Below are 18,582 nucleotides of genomic sequence, written 5' to 3'. Positions count from 1 at the left end.
TACCCGGTTTTTAAACGGCCATGACACTGCCAGTTCCCAGTTTGACAGCTGAACTATCCGCTCGTCTTCTGAGCGCTTCGTCCAGCGCGGGACCGCCGGGGGGCCGGCGCCTATCCCGGCAAGCAATGGGCGCAAGGCGGCATACAGCCCGGAGTTCAAACCGCTGAAATAAGCAGGCGATTTTAACGGACACGCATTGCTGCTAGCAAGATAAAAAAAAATCCTGAATTATCTCGAACTAACGATAAAATGATCCCTTAATTACGAGATAGCATTGATCTATGGAGTGTACGAGCTATGTGCTACATCGTGTAATGACTGAAGCAGATAGAAGCTGGAGCTGTGCTTTGCGCTGCAGAATGCTCACGGACTCGCTTTCCACTGGGGTTTCGTCCTAATGAAATGTTGGTTTGTACCTAATGTGAACACACTCATTCTAGCCATTTTGTAATCTAATCGCACTTGTAATCTATCCACCAGGTGGGGCTGCACATTGGTGGTGCTGGAGGGGATCCCCATTACCTGTAAAGCGCTTTGAGTGGAGTGTCCAGAAAAGCGCTAAATAAGTGTAAGCAATTATTATTTTTATTATTATTAAGAAAAAGCGTGCTGTGGAATGGATGCCGCTGCTTCAAACTGGAGTCGGCTAATGCTCATGTAGCGATTGTCTGATTGTATTGCGCGATGGCGTGAAGTACGGGACAATGCGATTTCACGTTATTAAGCATAAATCCGGATTTTTCTTTTCCGTGATGGCAGCCATACGCTTCCGTAATTTACCAACAGTTCATCAATAGTAAGTGTCCCAGTTCTTAGAAGCTGGACTGGGAAACCCGTGTGCACGCTGATGCCCAGAACAGAGAACTGCGTGCTAACGCGAGAGCTGAGAAAGGCGCGACAGACTCCAAACACGTGACAGCGACGGAGCACGTCATAGGTTTATTCCAGGCTGAAAAGAGAAGAAAGGGAACGCAGCGTTTCGGCTGTGGGGCCTTCTTCGGGCGTGAGCCGTAGTGTTACTACGGGGTGTTACTCGGGGTGGTGTCGGACTCGAGGGAAAAGGTGTTCCGAAGAAGGCCCCACAGCCGAAACGTTGCGTTTCCTTTCGTCTCCTTTCAGCACAGGAATAAACCTTTAACTTGTTCCTTTGTGGCCTACTGGAACATGTTACAGCAATGTCGCCCCGGCGATTCCCAGCGGACGCAAACCTGCCCGTCAGGCAGACACGGGTCGCGCACTGCCCGCCAGGCGTGGGACACGGACGAAAGAAAAAAGATGCACAATTGTTTTTCTTTTTTAAGTCAACTTGTCTATTTAATATATAAAATACGGTAAAACATACGCAAAAAGGGAAAGGTTCAAGGAACAAATGGATACTTTGGTACAATAACAAACACTTTTTTTTGTAAAAGCAGTATAGAATTTTTAATAACATATCAGTGCATACTTTGTTTATGAAAATATACACAAATTGTATATCATTCTCCAAAAACAACAGGAAAAAAAACATTTTAAATTTTTTTATACAACAAAACTCAGAAGCAGACTAGCCGAACACAATATATTAGCTATAATTTTCTTCTTTTTTAAACTTTTTTTCAGCTACATTTTTTAAACTTTTGAGGTTTATATTTTTTGTAATACGTTTAATTTTTTTTTTTAAATGTTGATTATCCGTTTGCTTGTTTTCAACCCATGCATTTACATTTTTAAGTCATAGTTGTGTTTTCTGGTCAGAAATAAATTAAGTCATTTTTCAACTTTATTCCGTATTTACGTATTTTACATTTCCACTAAAAATTGCAGCATTGAACTGGTAGTTCTTATAATGTCTTGAATGTTTTCCTCCATTATGTCATATTTACTAACATTATTATAATCGCTTTATTTTTATAATAAACCGTGCAATTTTAGCGACACCCCTTTTGAAGAAAAAAAAACAAAAGAAAACAGAAAAAATATAATATTTATATATATTTATATATAATAAAATAAAATCAAAAAATCAAATAAGACGGCTACCCTACACGAAACGGCAGAAAATAAAATAATCGCTTCTCTTCAGTAATAATAATAATAAAAAAAAATGAACAACAGAACTGTCACCAGCACAAATTAACACTAGAAAATGAGTGATATTCTAAAAACGTCGTTTTACACCGTTAACAGGGGCGTAGGTTTAACTGTTAAGATTGTCGTTCAGATAGATTACATCGATTTTCCAGATACTTCTGTACTCGAAGAAGAAACAATATCAGAGCTCTATACAAGAAAAATCGCTAACGCCGGTGCTGAAAGTGACACATAATGATAGCGCGGCTCTATCGACGAGTGAGCGAGTGCTGAACCGACCAGCTCTGTGTCCTGATCGAAGGAAAAGGCAGAGAAAAACCGCACTGAACTTATGGATGCCTGCAAAGGGGGTCTTGGCGCATGACCGTTCCTTACTTTACTTTACCGCCATTTCTGCCACCGTTTGGCGCGCATTTCAGGCGGAAGTGTTCGCGTCGTGTGCTCACTCTGCCAGTCACAATTCCCCAGTTCTGCAATAGCGCCCCCCTTCTCCAATTTAGTCATTTGCGTCACCGCCGCCGTCAGAAACAGAAAATGAACAGAGCCCCCCCTCAAATCGGGGCAAAGACCAAAAAAAAAAATCAAAGCTGCTGTTTGTCATCGAGTTCGCCCACCCTTGCGACCTCCTGTAATCTGCCCTGCCTCGTTCCTCTGTTGTTTCTGACGATATCGCACCGCACCTTGAACAAGCTCCAGCTCAACCTGCGGGACAGCTTATTAACGATGCGCAGGAAGTGAATCGGGGGTAGCCAATCGACGTTGCACGAGCTGTCACCTGTGTGCAACGCCGAATTGGCTCCCCTCGGCACTTCCTGAGAAGTCTTCTGGGAGGCTGTAGCACTCAAGGCAGCCGAGAAACGACTCCGGAACATCGGACAGAACGCGGGTTACAGAAAGCTCAGGCACGTTAAGGAACGAGCAGACAAGAAGAGCAGAGGGTGCCACTTTGGTTCGTTTGAGGGCCTCCAGAAGGTCATGGAAAGCGAAGCGGTCGTCTCTCTAGCAGCAAACTGCCGTCTGCACGGTTCACTCCCGACCGACCAGGTTAACCGCTGCGCGGCAGGAGTCGGGACGTGACGTCAGTGTGGACAGAGGCGGTGCGGAGCAGGGGAACGGGGAGTTCGGACCCGGCAGCGAGCAAGAGAAGGAACGTCGTGCCTTGCCTTTCCATGCCTGAGGAATCGCCACCCCCACGCAGGGGGGGGGGGGGGGGGCTCAGATTTTTTTTTAAGAGAGGGCCGAGATTTTTTTTTTTCTCTGTTCGAAAATCCAGCGCTGACCTGAAACCACCTCCGCCCACTGGGGAAAAGCGTACTCCACAGTTTCTAGAACCTGCCCTTGAAATCAGCCGAGGGACGGAAACACCTTTGGGGCTCCAGATTCTGGGGAATTCAAGTTTACTCTGCAGCCTGGTAATGAAAGACCAAGCAACTCGTACGTTCTGGGCGAAGGCTTATCCCGGAACGAGGAGGCTGGCCCGATGCCATTTCTGCTTTTGTCATCTCAGCAGGAGAAGGAATTGGGTCTTTGAAAGGGACGCTAAACAATTTCGGAACTTGTCACTACCTCTGGATGTGGGGAAAACCCCAGAAAAAAAAATCAATGACAGTTTACCCATAATTTGCAGTTTGGTGTATATTCTGTATCCTCTGTTCTGGCTGCTGGCAGGAAATGTGCTAGAGGAAGGAAATTTGAGTCGCACAAGCCTATAGATAGAATGCACTGGCAGTGTGGGCAAAGGTACCATGAAACACTCCTCTCGGGGCAACTCACACAGTGAGCCTTACTGTATTTTATTTTAATACAGCACATCTTATAAGCCAATGACAGGCCACCAACCATTAACATCTTCAGATTTTTAAAAACTGAAAATACCTTAAAGGGTAGTGTTAAGATGTCAGTACTGGCTTATTTCTCATGAAATTGCCAACAATGCTATTTTTAAAACGCAGGCCTGAGAGGAGAACGTTGTGGTACATTCATTACTTCTGTGAAGCACTGTGCACTCCAACATGTGCAACCTCATTTATCTTCCCACCTGACACTTCCTCTCCTTAAGCTGAGAGATGCTATGCCCCTAACTAACAGTCTCCTACGCTGGGTGCACTCTACACATCCTGCAGGACAGGAAGTTCAGTATTAGCCAATGTCAGGAAGAGGCCTCATACATGTTACGCCCAGTCTGGCCAGCAGGGGTCAGCCACTACGACATTAAAATAAGGGGGTATGGGGGTGAAAAACTGGCTATATGTCCTATAAAATAAAATCGAATTCAAGGAGTGGCCAAGAGGTGGCACACAAGAGACAGGGGGTGGGGGTGGACGAATGCCCTCCTGCACAGGCATGGAGACGGATTTGGAGGGAGCCCCAAGATGCTGAAAGACCCCCCCCCGGCTTTCGAAAATGGATGCAAGTTGCTTTTCAGCTTCCTACCTGTCACGTGATCACAAGGTCAAAGGTCCAATACAATACCCCCCCCACCCCAGCTGATGCCACTGCAGCCCTGCTTGCATCTTTGCCCATAACATCTTACACATATATTTATATATATACATAAATATATAGACAGATCCACTGAGAATCAACACCATTGACGTTTCTAGGGATGTCCTGCAAAATATATGAGAATATATAAATACAAATCCCTATTGTCTATTTCTGCCCACATTTCACACATTTTTATTCCTTTTAAAAACCTATGTAGTTCCAATGCCTTCTAGAACCTTAAAAATACCCCCCCCCCGGACAGAAACGCTAAGCTGTCTGTACAGGAACCACGAACACACCCCCGCGTATGTACACCGCTCCTCGCTCCCACCCCCCTCACAATTCAAGCTTTTTCAATTACGAACAGAAAAGTTACTGGATCATCTGACTAAAGTTCACCTGATTTCAGCAGCCACGTGACACAATATAAATGTCTGAGCTGGGGGAGGGCTGCTCCAGCTACGGCACTGAGAGCCAAGAATTTCGCAAAACTATTGCAGCAGCTGTTCTCTTCAGTTTTGGCGATTTTTTCTCCACCCCATAAAAAAAAAAACAAAACCGTGCCGAGGCTGGCGCATCGCGCCGCCCGCCTAGTGCGCTTCATATTGTCCGTCACGGCTTGCTTCCCGTTTTCAGCATGGTTGTCGGGTTTCGCTGCGGCCCTCCCCAAAAACAAAACAAAACTGGAAGGGATCAAATGTTCTACTGAAAATGTAGGGGGAAACAATATAGGATCCGTCGCGACTCGAGCGATTAGAAGTGGGCTTAGTCTTCTCTGTATTTCCACGGCCGGCACTTTTCAAACCCCGGCGGGCGCCCGCCCAGCTCCTCCTCCGGCCGGCTGAGCCTGGCCGTGGTTTCTCCAGAGGTGCGGCTGGAGCTGCTGAAGAGCCTCCGGTAAGTCCGGGACTGCCTGGACTCACCCGGTCTCGGCTTGACCGCCGCGACAGGCGAGGCGCGCAGAAGCCGCCGCAGAGCTTTTTCGACTTGTCGACCCACCGCGCAAGTTGTTTTTTTTATTTTTATTTTGGAGCCGAAACACAGGCGAGTTAAGTGCAAGAGGCAAGACTGCGAAAGGGATCTCGAGTCCTGTTTGTGCGGGGCTGCGAGCGCCTCCGGTGGGCGCGAGGGGGCGGGGGGCTCGGGGTCTGGTTCGTGAGACACGCGAGCCATCGCGTCTATAAAAAAAAAAAACACGCGTGTCTACCCCTCCCACTGCCACGCCACCCCGTCTCCGCCCAGGAAAATCACGCGGGTCGGGCCGCCCTCTCGCAAAGACCCGAAACAGACCCGGAGGACCCTCTCAAGGAGCAAAACCGCCCCCCTCCCCTCTCTAAACGCAGGCCGGGATGCGCTTCGCCCCGAACGGCATTCCGTCTCCACCGGACCGCAAAACACCAAAACAACCCAACTCGGAAAACACACCGGCCTGCCGCTCGCAGACCGGGGGTGACTCGGGGGGAAACGCCTCGCACCCGGAGCTCATCTCCCGACCCGTGTTTCCACTAGGTGGAGACACCAGTGCTTCTCTCTTCCTTTCCGGGGGGCGTTTTGTGCCAACCCACGGCCCTGACTTTGCGCGCACAGCAGCCCCCCCCGCCGCGCTCACGGAGGCCGGACCGCGACGGCTCAGGCCGGGCTGGTTCTGAGCATGAGCATGAGTGGGTTCGGGCGGTTTGGGGACTCGGACCCCCGAGCCCTGCCCCGCCCTCTTGCCCCTGGGCGGAGAGGGTGGAGGTGGGGCAGCCCGTGGCTGAGGGGGGGGTGTGCGGGGGGCAGCAGTGGGGGAGGGGTGGGGGGAGGGGAGGAGGTCAGCGAGGGGGAGCGGGGGGTGGGGGGCGGGGGCGTTATGTGACCCAGGCGTCCAGTCTCATGCGCTTGACGCTGGCGCCCTCCTGCTCGGGCTCGCCGGCGGGCCGCAGGAGGGCCATGCCGGGGCCGAAGCCGGGGTCCGGCTGGCGGGACTGGGCGTCGTCGCGGTCGCTGCCCTCGTAGGAGCTGCCGTTGCTGCTCAGGCTGTCGACGGGCGAGCGGCCCGTGGGCTCCAGCCGCAGGGCGCCCGGGTAGGGGGCAGCGGCCAGCACGGTGCCGGCCGAGGAGCAGGGCGTGCTGCGGTCGCGGTTCGGGGACACGGGCTCGGACTTGATGCTGATGCTGGGGTTGGTGTTCACGGTCAGCGTGGCGCTCTGAGGTATGTGGCTGGCAGGCCTGGAGGGGGGGGGGGGAGAGAAAGAGAGACAAGAAACACGCTTTCGTTATTGTCAGTCTCGTTTTTCTGCGTCCGTCTCACATTCTCATATCTTATACAGGAGTTTCCTTTCAAAAATCTCAAACAGGCATTTTACATTTCTGCATAACACATAAACAAAGGGGGGAGGGGGGTACATATCATGGCTTCGTGCTGTCCTGATGGGGTTCAGAGCCCCGTGCGACAGGAAAATGCTTCCCCCACAACACTTCCTCCCCATCATCTGCAACGCGTCCTACTGTGTCACTTGCTTTCCATTATTCATGCTGTTCAGACACATTTCCAGCAATTATTCCTGATCTCCTGAGAATAACAAAGTGCAGAGAACGCATAATAGAGGAGGCGTGGGTCAAAAAACAGTTTGGGATGGAATCTGTAAGGAAATATCCGGGACCACTGCTGCTGAAGTTAGGGATGGCGCATGAAACAAACAGCTGGGTCTGAAACAATATTCTCCGGGTCCGAGTCCCGGGATTCTCTGCATTAACAACAATAGGTTCAGAAAATATCCAAAATCTCCAAAATCAAGCGCAGGAAGGTCATCAAACGTCTGACGTTTCTGGAGTTAAGGTCTAACAGGCAGACAAAGCAGAGGGGCACAGCACTGCTAGCTTGGACTAGGAGGTAGCCATTTGGCCCCGTCTCCTGCAGGGGGCAGTGTTTTCAGTTCAGCCCCCGCCAGCGGGGCCTCACAAGGCTAGCCTGCAACAGAGCATGGGATAGCATCTGAGCCCTCCTCACGCTGCACGGCCCCGTGGGATACACAAACAGTGATCTGGGAGGGCTGGCCTGCTGAGCCCAGAATGGGTCGAACTCCACACGCAGATCACAAACGCATGCTTCCAAAGCCGTCTGACAGCCAGCTAACACACGTGTATCGAGGGCCTTAGGAGGGAGCACACATGCTCCCGAACTGACAAAATATAAAGGTGGAACTCTATCAGCCAACGTTTAGTTTACCGCACAACTGCACAATTCCAGACACTCTCCTCCTCTACACTACTGCACATTACTGACAGCACAATTCTACAATACATCTGCTGGCAGTGCCAACCACAGGTGGCGTATGACTTATGACTTACAATCTACTGTCCTAAGTGAACCCTAGTCCAGATATGTCCTTTAACCAGAGATACACAAACTGCGAGCTGGTGTGTGGTGAGCGTACTGGGCGCACTATGGCTGCTGTTGCATCATCCAGGTGGGGCTGCACGCTGGTGGCGGTGGAGGGGATCCCCAATTCGGGTAAAGCGGTTTGAGAGGAGTGTCCAGAAAAGTGCTATATAAAAGTGTAAGCAATTATTATTAAACTACACTACACACTATGCAGGAGGTCCATGTATACGGCACTGTTGTCAGCCCACTGTATATGGGATTTAATTAGCGCAGAGCGGTACCTCTGCATTCACAGCTAATTCCAGCTCTCATCAGGTGATGAGAGATGCCAGTAGCCCCTGACAGCTCAAATGTACTGGTTAGTAAATTTATACAGAGCTTGACTGGTCCGGGGAAGAGCTCCTTTCTTTTGCTGCTGGAGAGCCACAGTCCTGCAGGGCTTCCGAGTTACGGAACGCAATGGAAACAATGACTCGTTTCGGAAACGCACGCAATTAAGGGCAATCAAGTCCATCATTGATTCAATTAAGTCATGAAGAGCTCTGACATAATGGACAGTAGAGGAGCCGGTGGCTTAGAATCACGAGCCTAGTGGTAATGTTATGATTTCAAATCAGAGGTACCAGCAACTTAACCACTTCACTGAAACTAAATGAGAAGGCCCAGTCAGGAACCTGATCAAGCACAGGAGTCTTCAAATCCTCTAAAACCTGCAGAATAACGGTCTAGCTGCAGAAGTCTCTCTCGAGAGACCACCTCCTCACCATCCTGGAGGGTCCCTTACTTTGTTGAAAAGTAGTCTGTGCCAATAATCTAAAGGAATGCTGTAGGGACTGTCCTACTCTTGACAGGCTGAAAGGACTCAGCCCTGTCAGTCTTGAACAGAGAAGACTACGAGGAGACAAGATACCAATATTCAACATCCTCCAGGGCACTGGCAAAATCAACCCAGCAGACGTCTTCAAAATGAGCCGTCAACCAAAAACCAGACGGCACAAGTGGGAAACTGGGTGGAAGTGCTTTTACAACTAAGAAAAGAGGCATCTTTTTACACAAAGGGGTGGTGGGGGTGTGGAACAAACTGCCCAGTCATGTTGTTGAAGCCGATACTCTGGCTTCTTTCAAGAAACTGCCAGATGAGATCCTGAGATCAATTAACTCTTCACTACCAAGTGGGCTAGACGTGCCTAATGGCCTCCTCTCGCTTGTAACGTTGCTTATATTCATCATAAAGTGGGGCTTTATTAAACTACAACTTGTGAACAGTGATATCCTTCCCATGCATCACTTCTTTGATTTAGAGAATCTGTTTGTGTTTGTATTAAATGCTGCAATGGTAAGGCCAGGCCTAAGAATGATCTAACAAACAGAGGAGAATTAATATTGCAGGGCAAACATCTTCCAGAAAACGGAAGAACGTTTTAAAAAAAAACTTCCTCCTGGCTCCCAGTGACCTCTGCTGGCACATTACAGCAACACACACCACTGCACAATAAAGCCAGTAGACACAATCAAGGCTGGAGATCGGGGGGGCCAGATCTGTGTATCTGAGCCTCTGCATGCAAGCACACACACTCATTTGTTAATTTCCTCCATACTGCATCAAAAAGAGACACTTCAAAGCACGTTAGGAAGTTTTCATTCATTCTGCACATTGGGACTCTTTAAAGGGGTAGTCAGTGAACAGACTGACTCAGGCAAAGCACAGCCCATCTCCCTTCCTTCTTTTTCTCATCCTGCATGACAGGTTCTCTCCGTGCAGCAGGGAAGTTTTCATTTTCGAAGGGACAGTACAACTGGGAATACATCACAGAATATTACTGATCGGTGGGCTGAAGCCGTAATGCGTCGGTGAGCTGCTCCTCCTTCACTTTGAACACATCTTACATACATATGTATTTATATGAATAAGTACACATTCCAAAAAGCTCTGCTGCATTTTATAACACCTTCTGCCAAATTCAGTAGAATTGTCAGGATTTTCAGTGCTTGTGGCAATGGATACCATAATTCTGCTGTCAGACCCTAGGCCAGGCCACCAGATATTACCAAGGTGGTCTGCGCAAAATTAAATTGTGTTTGGCAGTTGGTAATTGTGCTACGCCTGCTGATTTTAAAATCGCAGAGCTTCCTGTCTCTCTGTGCGTATACCTTCCTGTCAGTTTGCATTGTGAAATGGTTTTGGCAGCTGAGAGATTGAAGCTTCAGGAGGGTAATCGCCCTCCTCTTCCTCTCAGAACTGTCCCGGACCCCTTCTGAGCAGTGCCATAGCAACTGTTCACCCTGAGCAATGCCTTAGTGGTGGCTTCTGCATTCACTGCGCTGACTGACAACTGAAAACTGCCCCTGCCCCCCTCTGGTTGACTGAAGAAATGCAGCTGGGGATACCTTACAGCGTTGCACAATGGCAGGCTGCTGTACGGCACCAATTTGCTTCCCCAGTGCTGGCCCTGTGGATATCAGGGGCATCAGGAGGGTTATCTAGTGAGATGGCGTGGCAAATTGGATCGTAGCAAGTGACAGGAAATGATACCATGCGAGAACACAGCAGGATACAGGCAAGATCCGAGGGACTAGCTGAAGTGGCTAGCTCCTTCAGGGCGGGCCAGCTGAGCACTTCTGCTCTTGTTGTACGCTGAGTTTCTCTACGGACCTGCCCGTGACTGGGTATTACTTTTTGAAGCCCACAAAAGACACAGCTGGTGGAAGGACACAGCAGTGCTAGTCAGGGTCACACGAGTAATCTGGACTAAACAGTACTGGATTGATCCTCAGTGAGAGAATTACCTCCATCAAGGCCACCAACAGTAACACAACAGTAACACTGCGCCTTTGCCATAATGGAATGGCTGCTCACTTAACTGTTATTGAGATGAGAATAAAGACGACGCTACCCCTTAGTCTTGAGGAGCACCAGTCCAGCAAGATTTTCCTTCAGTTGGTCACTCTTAAATCAGTTTCTAAAAACTACAGTAGTTCAATAATGGAAATTTGGAATACTCCATTCTGGGATTCGCCTCTGTGCCCCTAGGTGAAACAGTAATAGACCCAGGAAATCTTTCATCTCCTCTGCAGGGCCGTACTGAATTCTCTGTTGGGGATGTTTGTCTGTATTTGTTGTAGTGTGTTGTGGACTCTGCAGTAAAACACATTTCCCCCAGGGGAGAAAAGAAGCTGGAACTGAATTGAACTGAAGCTGAAATTGAAATCATCTCGCTTGCCCTAAACCTTTAAAAATAAATCAATTCGGGGTAATCACTAAATGCTTAAAAAAACAACAACAGCTCTCTAAGTCCAGGACTGGGAGTACGCTGATATAGCGAGACCTCAATTCTCTAGGGCAAACTGGATCCAGAGTGAGCCCTCTGTGTGGACTACCCCTTTAAAAAAGTCCTCCAAACTTAGCAAAGATGGAAAAGGAGTACAGTACCAGAAGACACCCTCTTCCCTCCCCAACAGTAAATTTGATTGAGATGTCATACTGTTGAGAAAAATGAGCAGTTTTAACACCAGAGACAGAGAGACAGAGAGACAGAGAGACAGAGAGACAGAGAGACAGAGAGACAGAGAGACAGAGAGAGGGGGGGAGGCAGGGGGCAGGTGGCATGATGGATAAACTTTTAGCAGAAGAAAACGGCGACCATCCTCAGAAGCACACGAATGTCACTGCATGTTAAAAGACATCAAGCCCTCCTGCAATTCCTCTGGCTTTTCATTTTGCACACAAGTGGTCAAGACATCTTTTCTGAAATGGGTCATACATGACAGGACTAAAGGAGCAGTGTCCCAATACTGTCCTAATCTGTGCCTTCATTTTGGCTTACAAAATTGAGGAAGATTTTTCAGAAAAAACAGAAAAATCCCAATTATAAATATCTAATCAGAATGATCTATACACACTTTGAAATCTACCACTAGTTTTGGTATGGGAGAGCTTTTCAAGCTTCAGTGCACAGCACTGTAGTAGTGGGGTTCAGAGCACAGCATTTACCACAGCATTTCCACCAGCTGGGGGACTGCTGAAGCACCATGCACATGTGTCGTCATTAGGTTCTGAACCCAATGTCGCTGGGAATTAATAGCATATTGTTGCTGCAGGCATTTATGTTCCATGCTGAGCTGACCCAAAGCAACCCAGTCACAACTCTTGAGGTCCTACTGTAACTGAAATAATGACTGGTGAGTCCTTGTCTCTAAGTCAGGACCACATCTGCGCAGATAGCCATGCCAGAGAAACAGCGTAACCACGGACGACAGGGGGCGCCGTCTGGGAGAGGAACGCCAGCACAGCACAGTGAGAGGGACCCCCTCAGGTTCAATGCTTACAGCAGCACCCCACCCAAATAAAGAAGCGTGCAGCAGAGCGATCCATTCGAAACGACAGGACGACCAGGAGGGCAGCGATCCGGCAACACTGAACACACTGATAGACAGCACAGAGTTTTGCAACCAGACCCTTTAATGCACCGGTAAACCCGCGCACTGCAACCGTGCAGGACTACCCCCTCATAATGTGGGAGCTGGGGTCCGGAAGTGGAGAATCGCGCTATTGTGTTCTGTGTCAGTTTTGGCGTTTACATTCCTGAAATTATTTATAATCAATGAATAGACTGCATCATAGAAACCACTATTCCCCCATCTCAATATTTAACGTCATGTTTTTCTAAATGTTTAACTTAACACCACTGTTTTATTTCAATTGTGTTTACAAAAAAAGGGTGGGTTCTTGACAAAAGTCTAAATTAAAAATGCATGTACACATGTCAGAAAGGAACAGGCCCACTGATATTGGAAAACACCACAAGGCTCACATGATATTCCAGACAGTTTAAGTCTGGCACATGCATTCAAGAACAATTAATTATGACCTGTGTTTTTGCCCCATTTACAAAAGAAGATACAGCACTGAATTAAAAAAAAAGTTTGACAGATGATGATGTAGCTCCATGATCTGAAAATTTTAATTTCCCCCAACACAGCTCATGTCTCTTATTACTGTCACGAGCTCCCCCATACTTGCTGTACAAGCAGGTTGATCGATTAACAGCGTTACAAATTTCTCTGCCTGCGCTCGCAGTTCTGTGCGGGACGTTTCATGGAAATTCCAATGGAAATCAGGCAGATAAAAGTCTAATTCACTCCTTAGCATAGTGCTTTGAGATCCTTGAACAGCTCAATTAGGGGGCCCTGTTGCTATTCCTGTCTTTTCTAGATCACTGTTATGCCCAGCTCACGTTTCAGCTTCTAACCACCACACCCAGGTTCATCTTTAACAGAGAAAGGCTTTTTGGTCCTGATGGCTGCTGGGCTGATCTGCTGATCTGGGACGATGCAGTCCAGCTGCATTATGGGGGAAAGGGGAGCCGCGACTTTCCAGCCTTATCGGACTCCACACTGCAAAGGGCTGCATTGGAACGGGCTCCCACTGTGCGCGTATGTGTTGCGTGTGAGTGCGTGTGAGTGCGTGTGAGTGCGTGTGAGTGCGTGTGAGTGCGTGTGCACCTGACAGACGGGCGGCAAGCCACAATACAAAACACTACTTTGGACAAAACACAGCGGACAGTTTTGAGCGCAAGAGGCGACCGAGAGCCGACACACAACGAAAAAGGCCCAGTGGCTCGCCAGCAACGCAGAACACTTTTCTCTTGTCCCTAGGCGGGTCAGAAACAGCAGCAAGCGCTAAGCGAAGCCACGACTAAACTGATCTGCAGGTTTGAAGAACAGAGTATTGACAGGACCAGCCTGGACACAGAGGTGCTGCTTGACACAACACCTAGCAGAAAAGGAAGGAGACACAAACACAGCAGTATCGGGGGGCTGAGGTCTGGCGGATCATGCGTGGGCTGAAGGGGATTGCTCATGCAAAAGGCTGATGTAGACAATACAGTGTGCAAGTAGTGCATGAAGAATTATTAGGGGTTAGGGGGACAAATAATTTTAACAACAAGCTCTCTAACAAAGGAGAGGTCTAGAGGCCTGATAATGACAGTTTTTGGTAGCCCTGTGCAACATTAATCTACATCCCCCTTCCCATACAAGTCCCATACTTTTCCAGGCAATTTGTTTCAGATGTTTAACAGAAGCAATTTTGTATTGTATGCAAGACAAATTTCATTACCATTTGCAAAATGCAAACGGAGATCAACGCATGCACCAGGACAGGCAACACTCCCTGCCTCTCCACCTACACACATCCATAAGAACAGACCAAGAACAACATACACTTAGCAAGGCATTCACACTTAGACTGGAAGCATATGGTCAATGTGAATAGCTTTATGATACAGTGCACATCAGCTCTTTAATTTCAGATGAATGGAATCAGACTTGTCAGCACGAGTACTGGCAGTGCTGAACTTCTGCAGCTCTGAAGCTCACTTCCACACTGCCTGACCAGCCTGGATTTCCTGGCTGGGATGTCCCAGGCAGTGAGAGGCGTTTGTAAGGCTTGATTTTTACTGGATCAAACAATCGATTTAGATTTGAAGGGACGACCAGGTCATATCAACAACTTTACGGTTTCACTTTCCAAAAAACAATGGCCCTCAACTGACCACCTGACCACACTGGTCACCCCTCAGAAGAGCACGGGCCTCCTCTTTCTGCGGCTGTTGAGTGTTTTGTTTTAAAAGGGGGATTACAGATCTTTACTGGCTGCATGGTGTGAATCAGCTGTGTCCCCCCCCCCCCCCCCTCACCTCTACAAATTATCCAAATCCCGGCTTTGGAAAAACTTTTCCTACTTATAGAAGTAGCAAAGGGTGGAGGGTGGAGAGACACATGCATGAAGGCTTCTCCTTTACCACTGGAAACCCCACAGCAGTCATTGCGATGGCTTCTGGAAATGAAAGACGCTGTGCTGAGTATAATTCAGCGTCTTACAATAATAAGCTTCTAGTAAGCTAAAACCATTGAAGGTCTTTCCTTCCACTCCATCGTAAGCTTTTGCCCTCAACTAATCTTTCGGCATTTCTTTGACAGCACCAATTAACAGCCAACTTAGCAACTGCAGACCAAATTAAAGTTGACTTTCTAAATAAGGGGACGAATACGTTATTATGTAATAACTCACTCGGCTCAAACTCGTATTCACAGTGACAGAGGTCACAACTACGTGTTGTAGGACATAATGATCAAAGTGTCCCTCCTGGAATTTGAACCCGCAACCCTCTGGTGGCTCTCAGGTTTCAGAGCTGCAGATCCTTCAGTACAGCGCAGAGTCAGTCAGGCCTCGCTAGCACATGCTTTTTCACTGGGATGGAAGAGGAAGGGGGTGTGATTGGGAGATTGGCGGGGGGGGGGGGGGGGGCATGCAGTACTGGCAGTTTGCAGCAAGAGGGCGCCATGCTGTCCAGTGAGAGGTACTTACACCAGGTTGCTAAGCGATGCCAGGCTGAGCTGCTGTTGCTGCTGCTGTTGCTGCTGCTGCTGCTGCTGCTGTTGCTGGGTCCCTGGCTGCTGCTGCTGCTGCTGCTGCTGTTGCTGCTGCTGCTGCTGCTGCTGTTGCCATGTGGAGACGCTGCCTAGCGACAGGCCACCCGGCGAGTTGAAAGCCTGGAGAGCCGTTAGATCTGCACTTGTCAGCTGATAGTCTGAGAGACAGAGCAGGAGAGACAGGAAGAAAGAGGAAGGGCAAGAGAGAGGGAGACATGACATTTATCTCAAATCTATGTATGCCAGTTAATATTAAAGACTCACAAGCCCCTCGTGTCCAACACTATGCATTTGTACGTTATACATCATTTATAGTTTCTTTCTGTGTTTCCATGTCATGCAGTGGGCTGGACAGCATCTGTGACTGCAGTCAGGCCAGAAGAGCATTTCTGCAACTGAAAGAGAATGTGCAAAATAGGAAGGGGCCGAGAGAGGAGAGAGAGCGAGCTAAGAGGTTAACCAACGAGACACCCCCTCTGGCACAACGGTGACAGGACCCGACCCTCACCTGTGTTGTAGGCCGTGGGCATGGCGGAGAAGGGCAGGCCCTGTGCCAGGAGGCTGGGGGTTGCCACAGAGACCACTGGCGTGGTCAAGGGCTGTGTCACCTGAGAACCGCCCAACCGTGGAGCATTCTGGGGGAAAAAACAAAGGACAAGAAGACAAAAAGGGAGAGGCGATGAGTCTACAGAGAAAAAAAAGACAAGGGTGTGTGTGATTCGGGTGCACAGGGCAAATACACTGAATAATAAATCTGCCAGGCTTTAGGATAGCAGTCCCTTCACTCCCTGCCCTCACCAGCTAATACGAGCACTACCGCACGGACAGAAATGGCCTATCCAAGACCTTGCTGCACTGTGAGTCTCAGACACCCCCAAGGTGTTGCATAGCACATACTTTCCAAGAAGGCTGACTGCAATCTCTGGGAACACCACGCTGATGGGACTGTCTACAGAAGAGACAGGCAGCTCCTTTCCTCATGGGGAGAGAGAGCTGATGGGACTCTCTACAATAGAGACAGGCAGCTCCTGTCCTCCTGGGGAGAGAGAGCTGATGGGACTGTCTACAGCAGAGACACAGCTCCTGTCCTCCTGGGGAGAGAGAGCTGATGGGACTGTCTACAGCAGAGACACAGCTCCTGTCCTCATGGGGAGAGAGAGCTGATGGGACTGTCTACAGCAGAGACACAGCTCCTGTCCTCATGGGGAGAGAGAGCTGATGGGACTGTCTACAACAGAGACACAGCTCCTGTCCTCATGGGGAGAGAGAGCTGATGGGACTGTCTACAGCAGAGACACAGCTCCTGTCCTCATGGGGAGAGAGAGCTGATGGGACTGTCTACAGCAGAGACACAGCTCCTGTCCTCCTGGGGAGAGAGAGCTGATGGGACTGTCTACAGCAGAGACACAGCTCCTGTCCTCCTGGGGAGAGAGAGCTGATGGGACTGTCTACAGCAGAGACACAGCTCCTGTCCTCATGGGGAGAGAGAGCTGATGGGACTGTCTACAACAGAGACACAGCTCCTGTCCTCCTGGGGAGAGAGAGCTGATGGGACTGTCTACAGCAGAGACACAGCTCCTGTCCTCCTGGGGAGAGAGAGCTGATGGGACTGTCTACAGCAGAGACACAGCTCCTGTCCTCCTGGGGAGAGAGAGCTGATGGGACTGTCTACAGCAGAGACACAGCTCCTGTCCTCATGGGGAGAGAGAGCTGATGGGACTGTCTACAGCAGAGACACAGCTCCTGTCCTCATGGGGAGAGAGAGCTGATGGGACTGTCTACAGCAGAGACACAGCTCCTGTCCTCCTGGGGAGAGAGAGCTGATGGGACTGTCTACAGCAGAGACACAGCTCCTGTCCTCATGGGGAGAGAGAGCTGATGGGACTGTCTACAACAAAGACACAGCTCCTGTCCTCCTGGGGAGAGAGAGCTGATGGGATTTTTCTATAACACCTGTCCTCAAGAACCGCAGGCTCCTTCTGAGGCTTGGCTTCTACCTCTACCTCACTGGCTTTGTAAATAATGTAAATGACGAAGTAGTCTGGACCTTCAGAACCGGAGCGGTTTGTGCCTCGCCTACAGTCATGGCTTGGCTTAACTACAGTGGACTGAGTTACTTACAGACCACTTCAAAACTAAAACAATGGCTATTAATAAACCAAAAGAGTTGTGCTGACTTTCCAAGACTAGACTGGGACTCAAAAAGCTCTTAATTTTGGTCTTCTTTTGGAAGTATGAGCACCATCATCAACAGTTTGTTTGCTTTAAGAGCTGGTAGGAGATGCGTCTCCCCCCCCAAAGAAAATAACAGCAAAATAACATGACCAGGACAAAAAGTGATTCTTCGCAAAACAAAAATGTCCTGAAACATCAGGTATGAAATCTGATTGCTGTGGAAGCTGCCAGTCGTTTCCCCCACAGGCAATGTGCTCCAGAGGAACACGGGACTGGAGTGACATTATCATTACAGAATTGTGACTGTCATATAACGGTGCCAATCTCATCATTAACATTAAAATGAAAGTGATTCGTCCTGCAATGGACTGACATCCCGGCCAGGGTGTACCCTGCCTTGTGCCCATTGCTTGCTGGGATAGGCCGCGGCTGCCTCACGACCCAGGATTGGCTGAAATGCTTCGAAAACGGATGGATGGAAGGAAGTGATTTATAGAGCATGAGGTCAGGTCAAGGTCAAAAGCCCTTCTATGAACCCGTTTATCCCCAGCTCTAGGTTTCCCACCTTGTCCTCCCCGGTCATGCTGGGATCCATTTCAAACACATGCGCCTCTCCAATCGTGAATTCAGAGCCCCAGCTCCTGCTCAATGCTGTCTGAAAGCACCTAACAAGCCTGACCCTCCTGATCTCTCTTCAAGATGAGTGCTGGACACTCTAAAAAGTGCCACTCCATACTGCTGCCCCCATGCAACCATGGATACTGTGGATTCCAAGAGCCTGGCTCTGGGAATACTAGACTGAAGCGAAAGATAATTGGAAGTCTAGGCCCAGAGGAAAAAAACAACAAGAAATGAAATCAGAGGCTGGTTAAACAGTGGATACAAACTACTCATCAAAGTCCCAACAGTGCCGAATTGGATTAACACTGAAAAGGAGTTTCTCATAGAGTGTTTAGGGAGAGCACTACGACAATGCACCAGGGAGATCTCATTGATCAGCCAACACAGCTGCTCTGCCACGCTGGAAACACCTCCATCACACTGCAGTC

General features: G+C 49.0%; 1 protein-coding gene across 9 annotated transcripts in view; it reads right to left on the bottom strand.

Annotated features, from left to right (window-relative positions):
• Window positions 1-1,286: 1,286 nt before the first annotated feature.
• Window positions 1,287-18,582, bottom strand: part of mef2d (myocyte enhancer factor 2d) — a 78,490-nt gene continuing 61,194 nt past the window's right edge. For 6 of the 9 annotated variants that reach the window (XM_088904940.1, XM_088904942.1, XM_088904939.1 and 3 more), the window contains 4 exons: window positions 15,867-15,993; window positions 15,294-15,516; window positions 11,355-11,405; window positions 1,287-6,768 (listed from right to left, as the gene is read on the bottom strand). In XM_088904940.1, the coding sequence (XP_088761066.1) occupies window positions 6,408-6,768; window positions 11,355-11,405; window positions 15,294-15,516; window positions 15,867-15,993 (762 nt within the window). In that variant the 3' untranslated portion in view covers window positions 1,287-6,407. The remainder of the gene's footprint in view (window positions 6,769-11,354; window positions 11,406-15,293; window positions 15,517-15,866; window positions 15,994-18,582) is intronic. The other 3 variants (XM_088904945.1, XM_088904947.1, XM_088904948.1) reach the window with 2 other exon arrangements.

The sequence above is a fragment of the Atractosteus spatula genome, chromosome 25 (assembly GCF_055471065.1).
Source record: "Atractosteus spatula isolate fAtrSpa1 chromosome 25, fAtrSpa1.hap1, whole genome shotgun sequence".
Lineage (NCBI taxonomy): Eukaryota > Metazoa > Chordata > Actinopteri > Semionotiformes > Lepisosteidae > Atractosteus > Atractosteus spatula.
The sequence above is the reverse complement of the archived record's forward strand: the minus strand, read 5'-3'. Positions and strand labels throughout refer to the sequence as shown.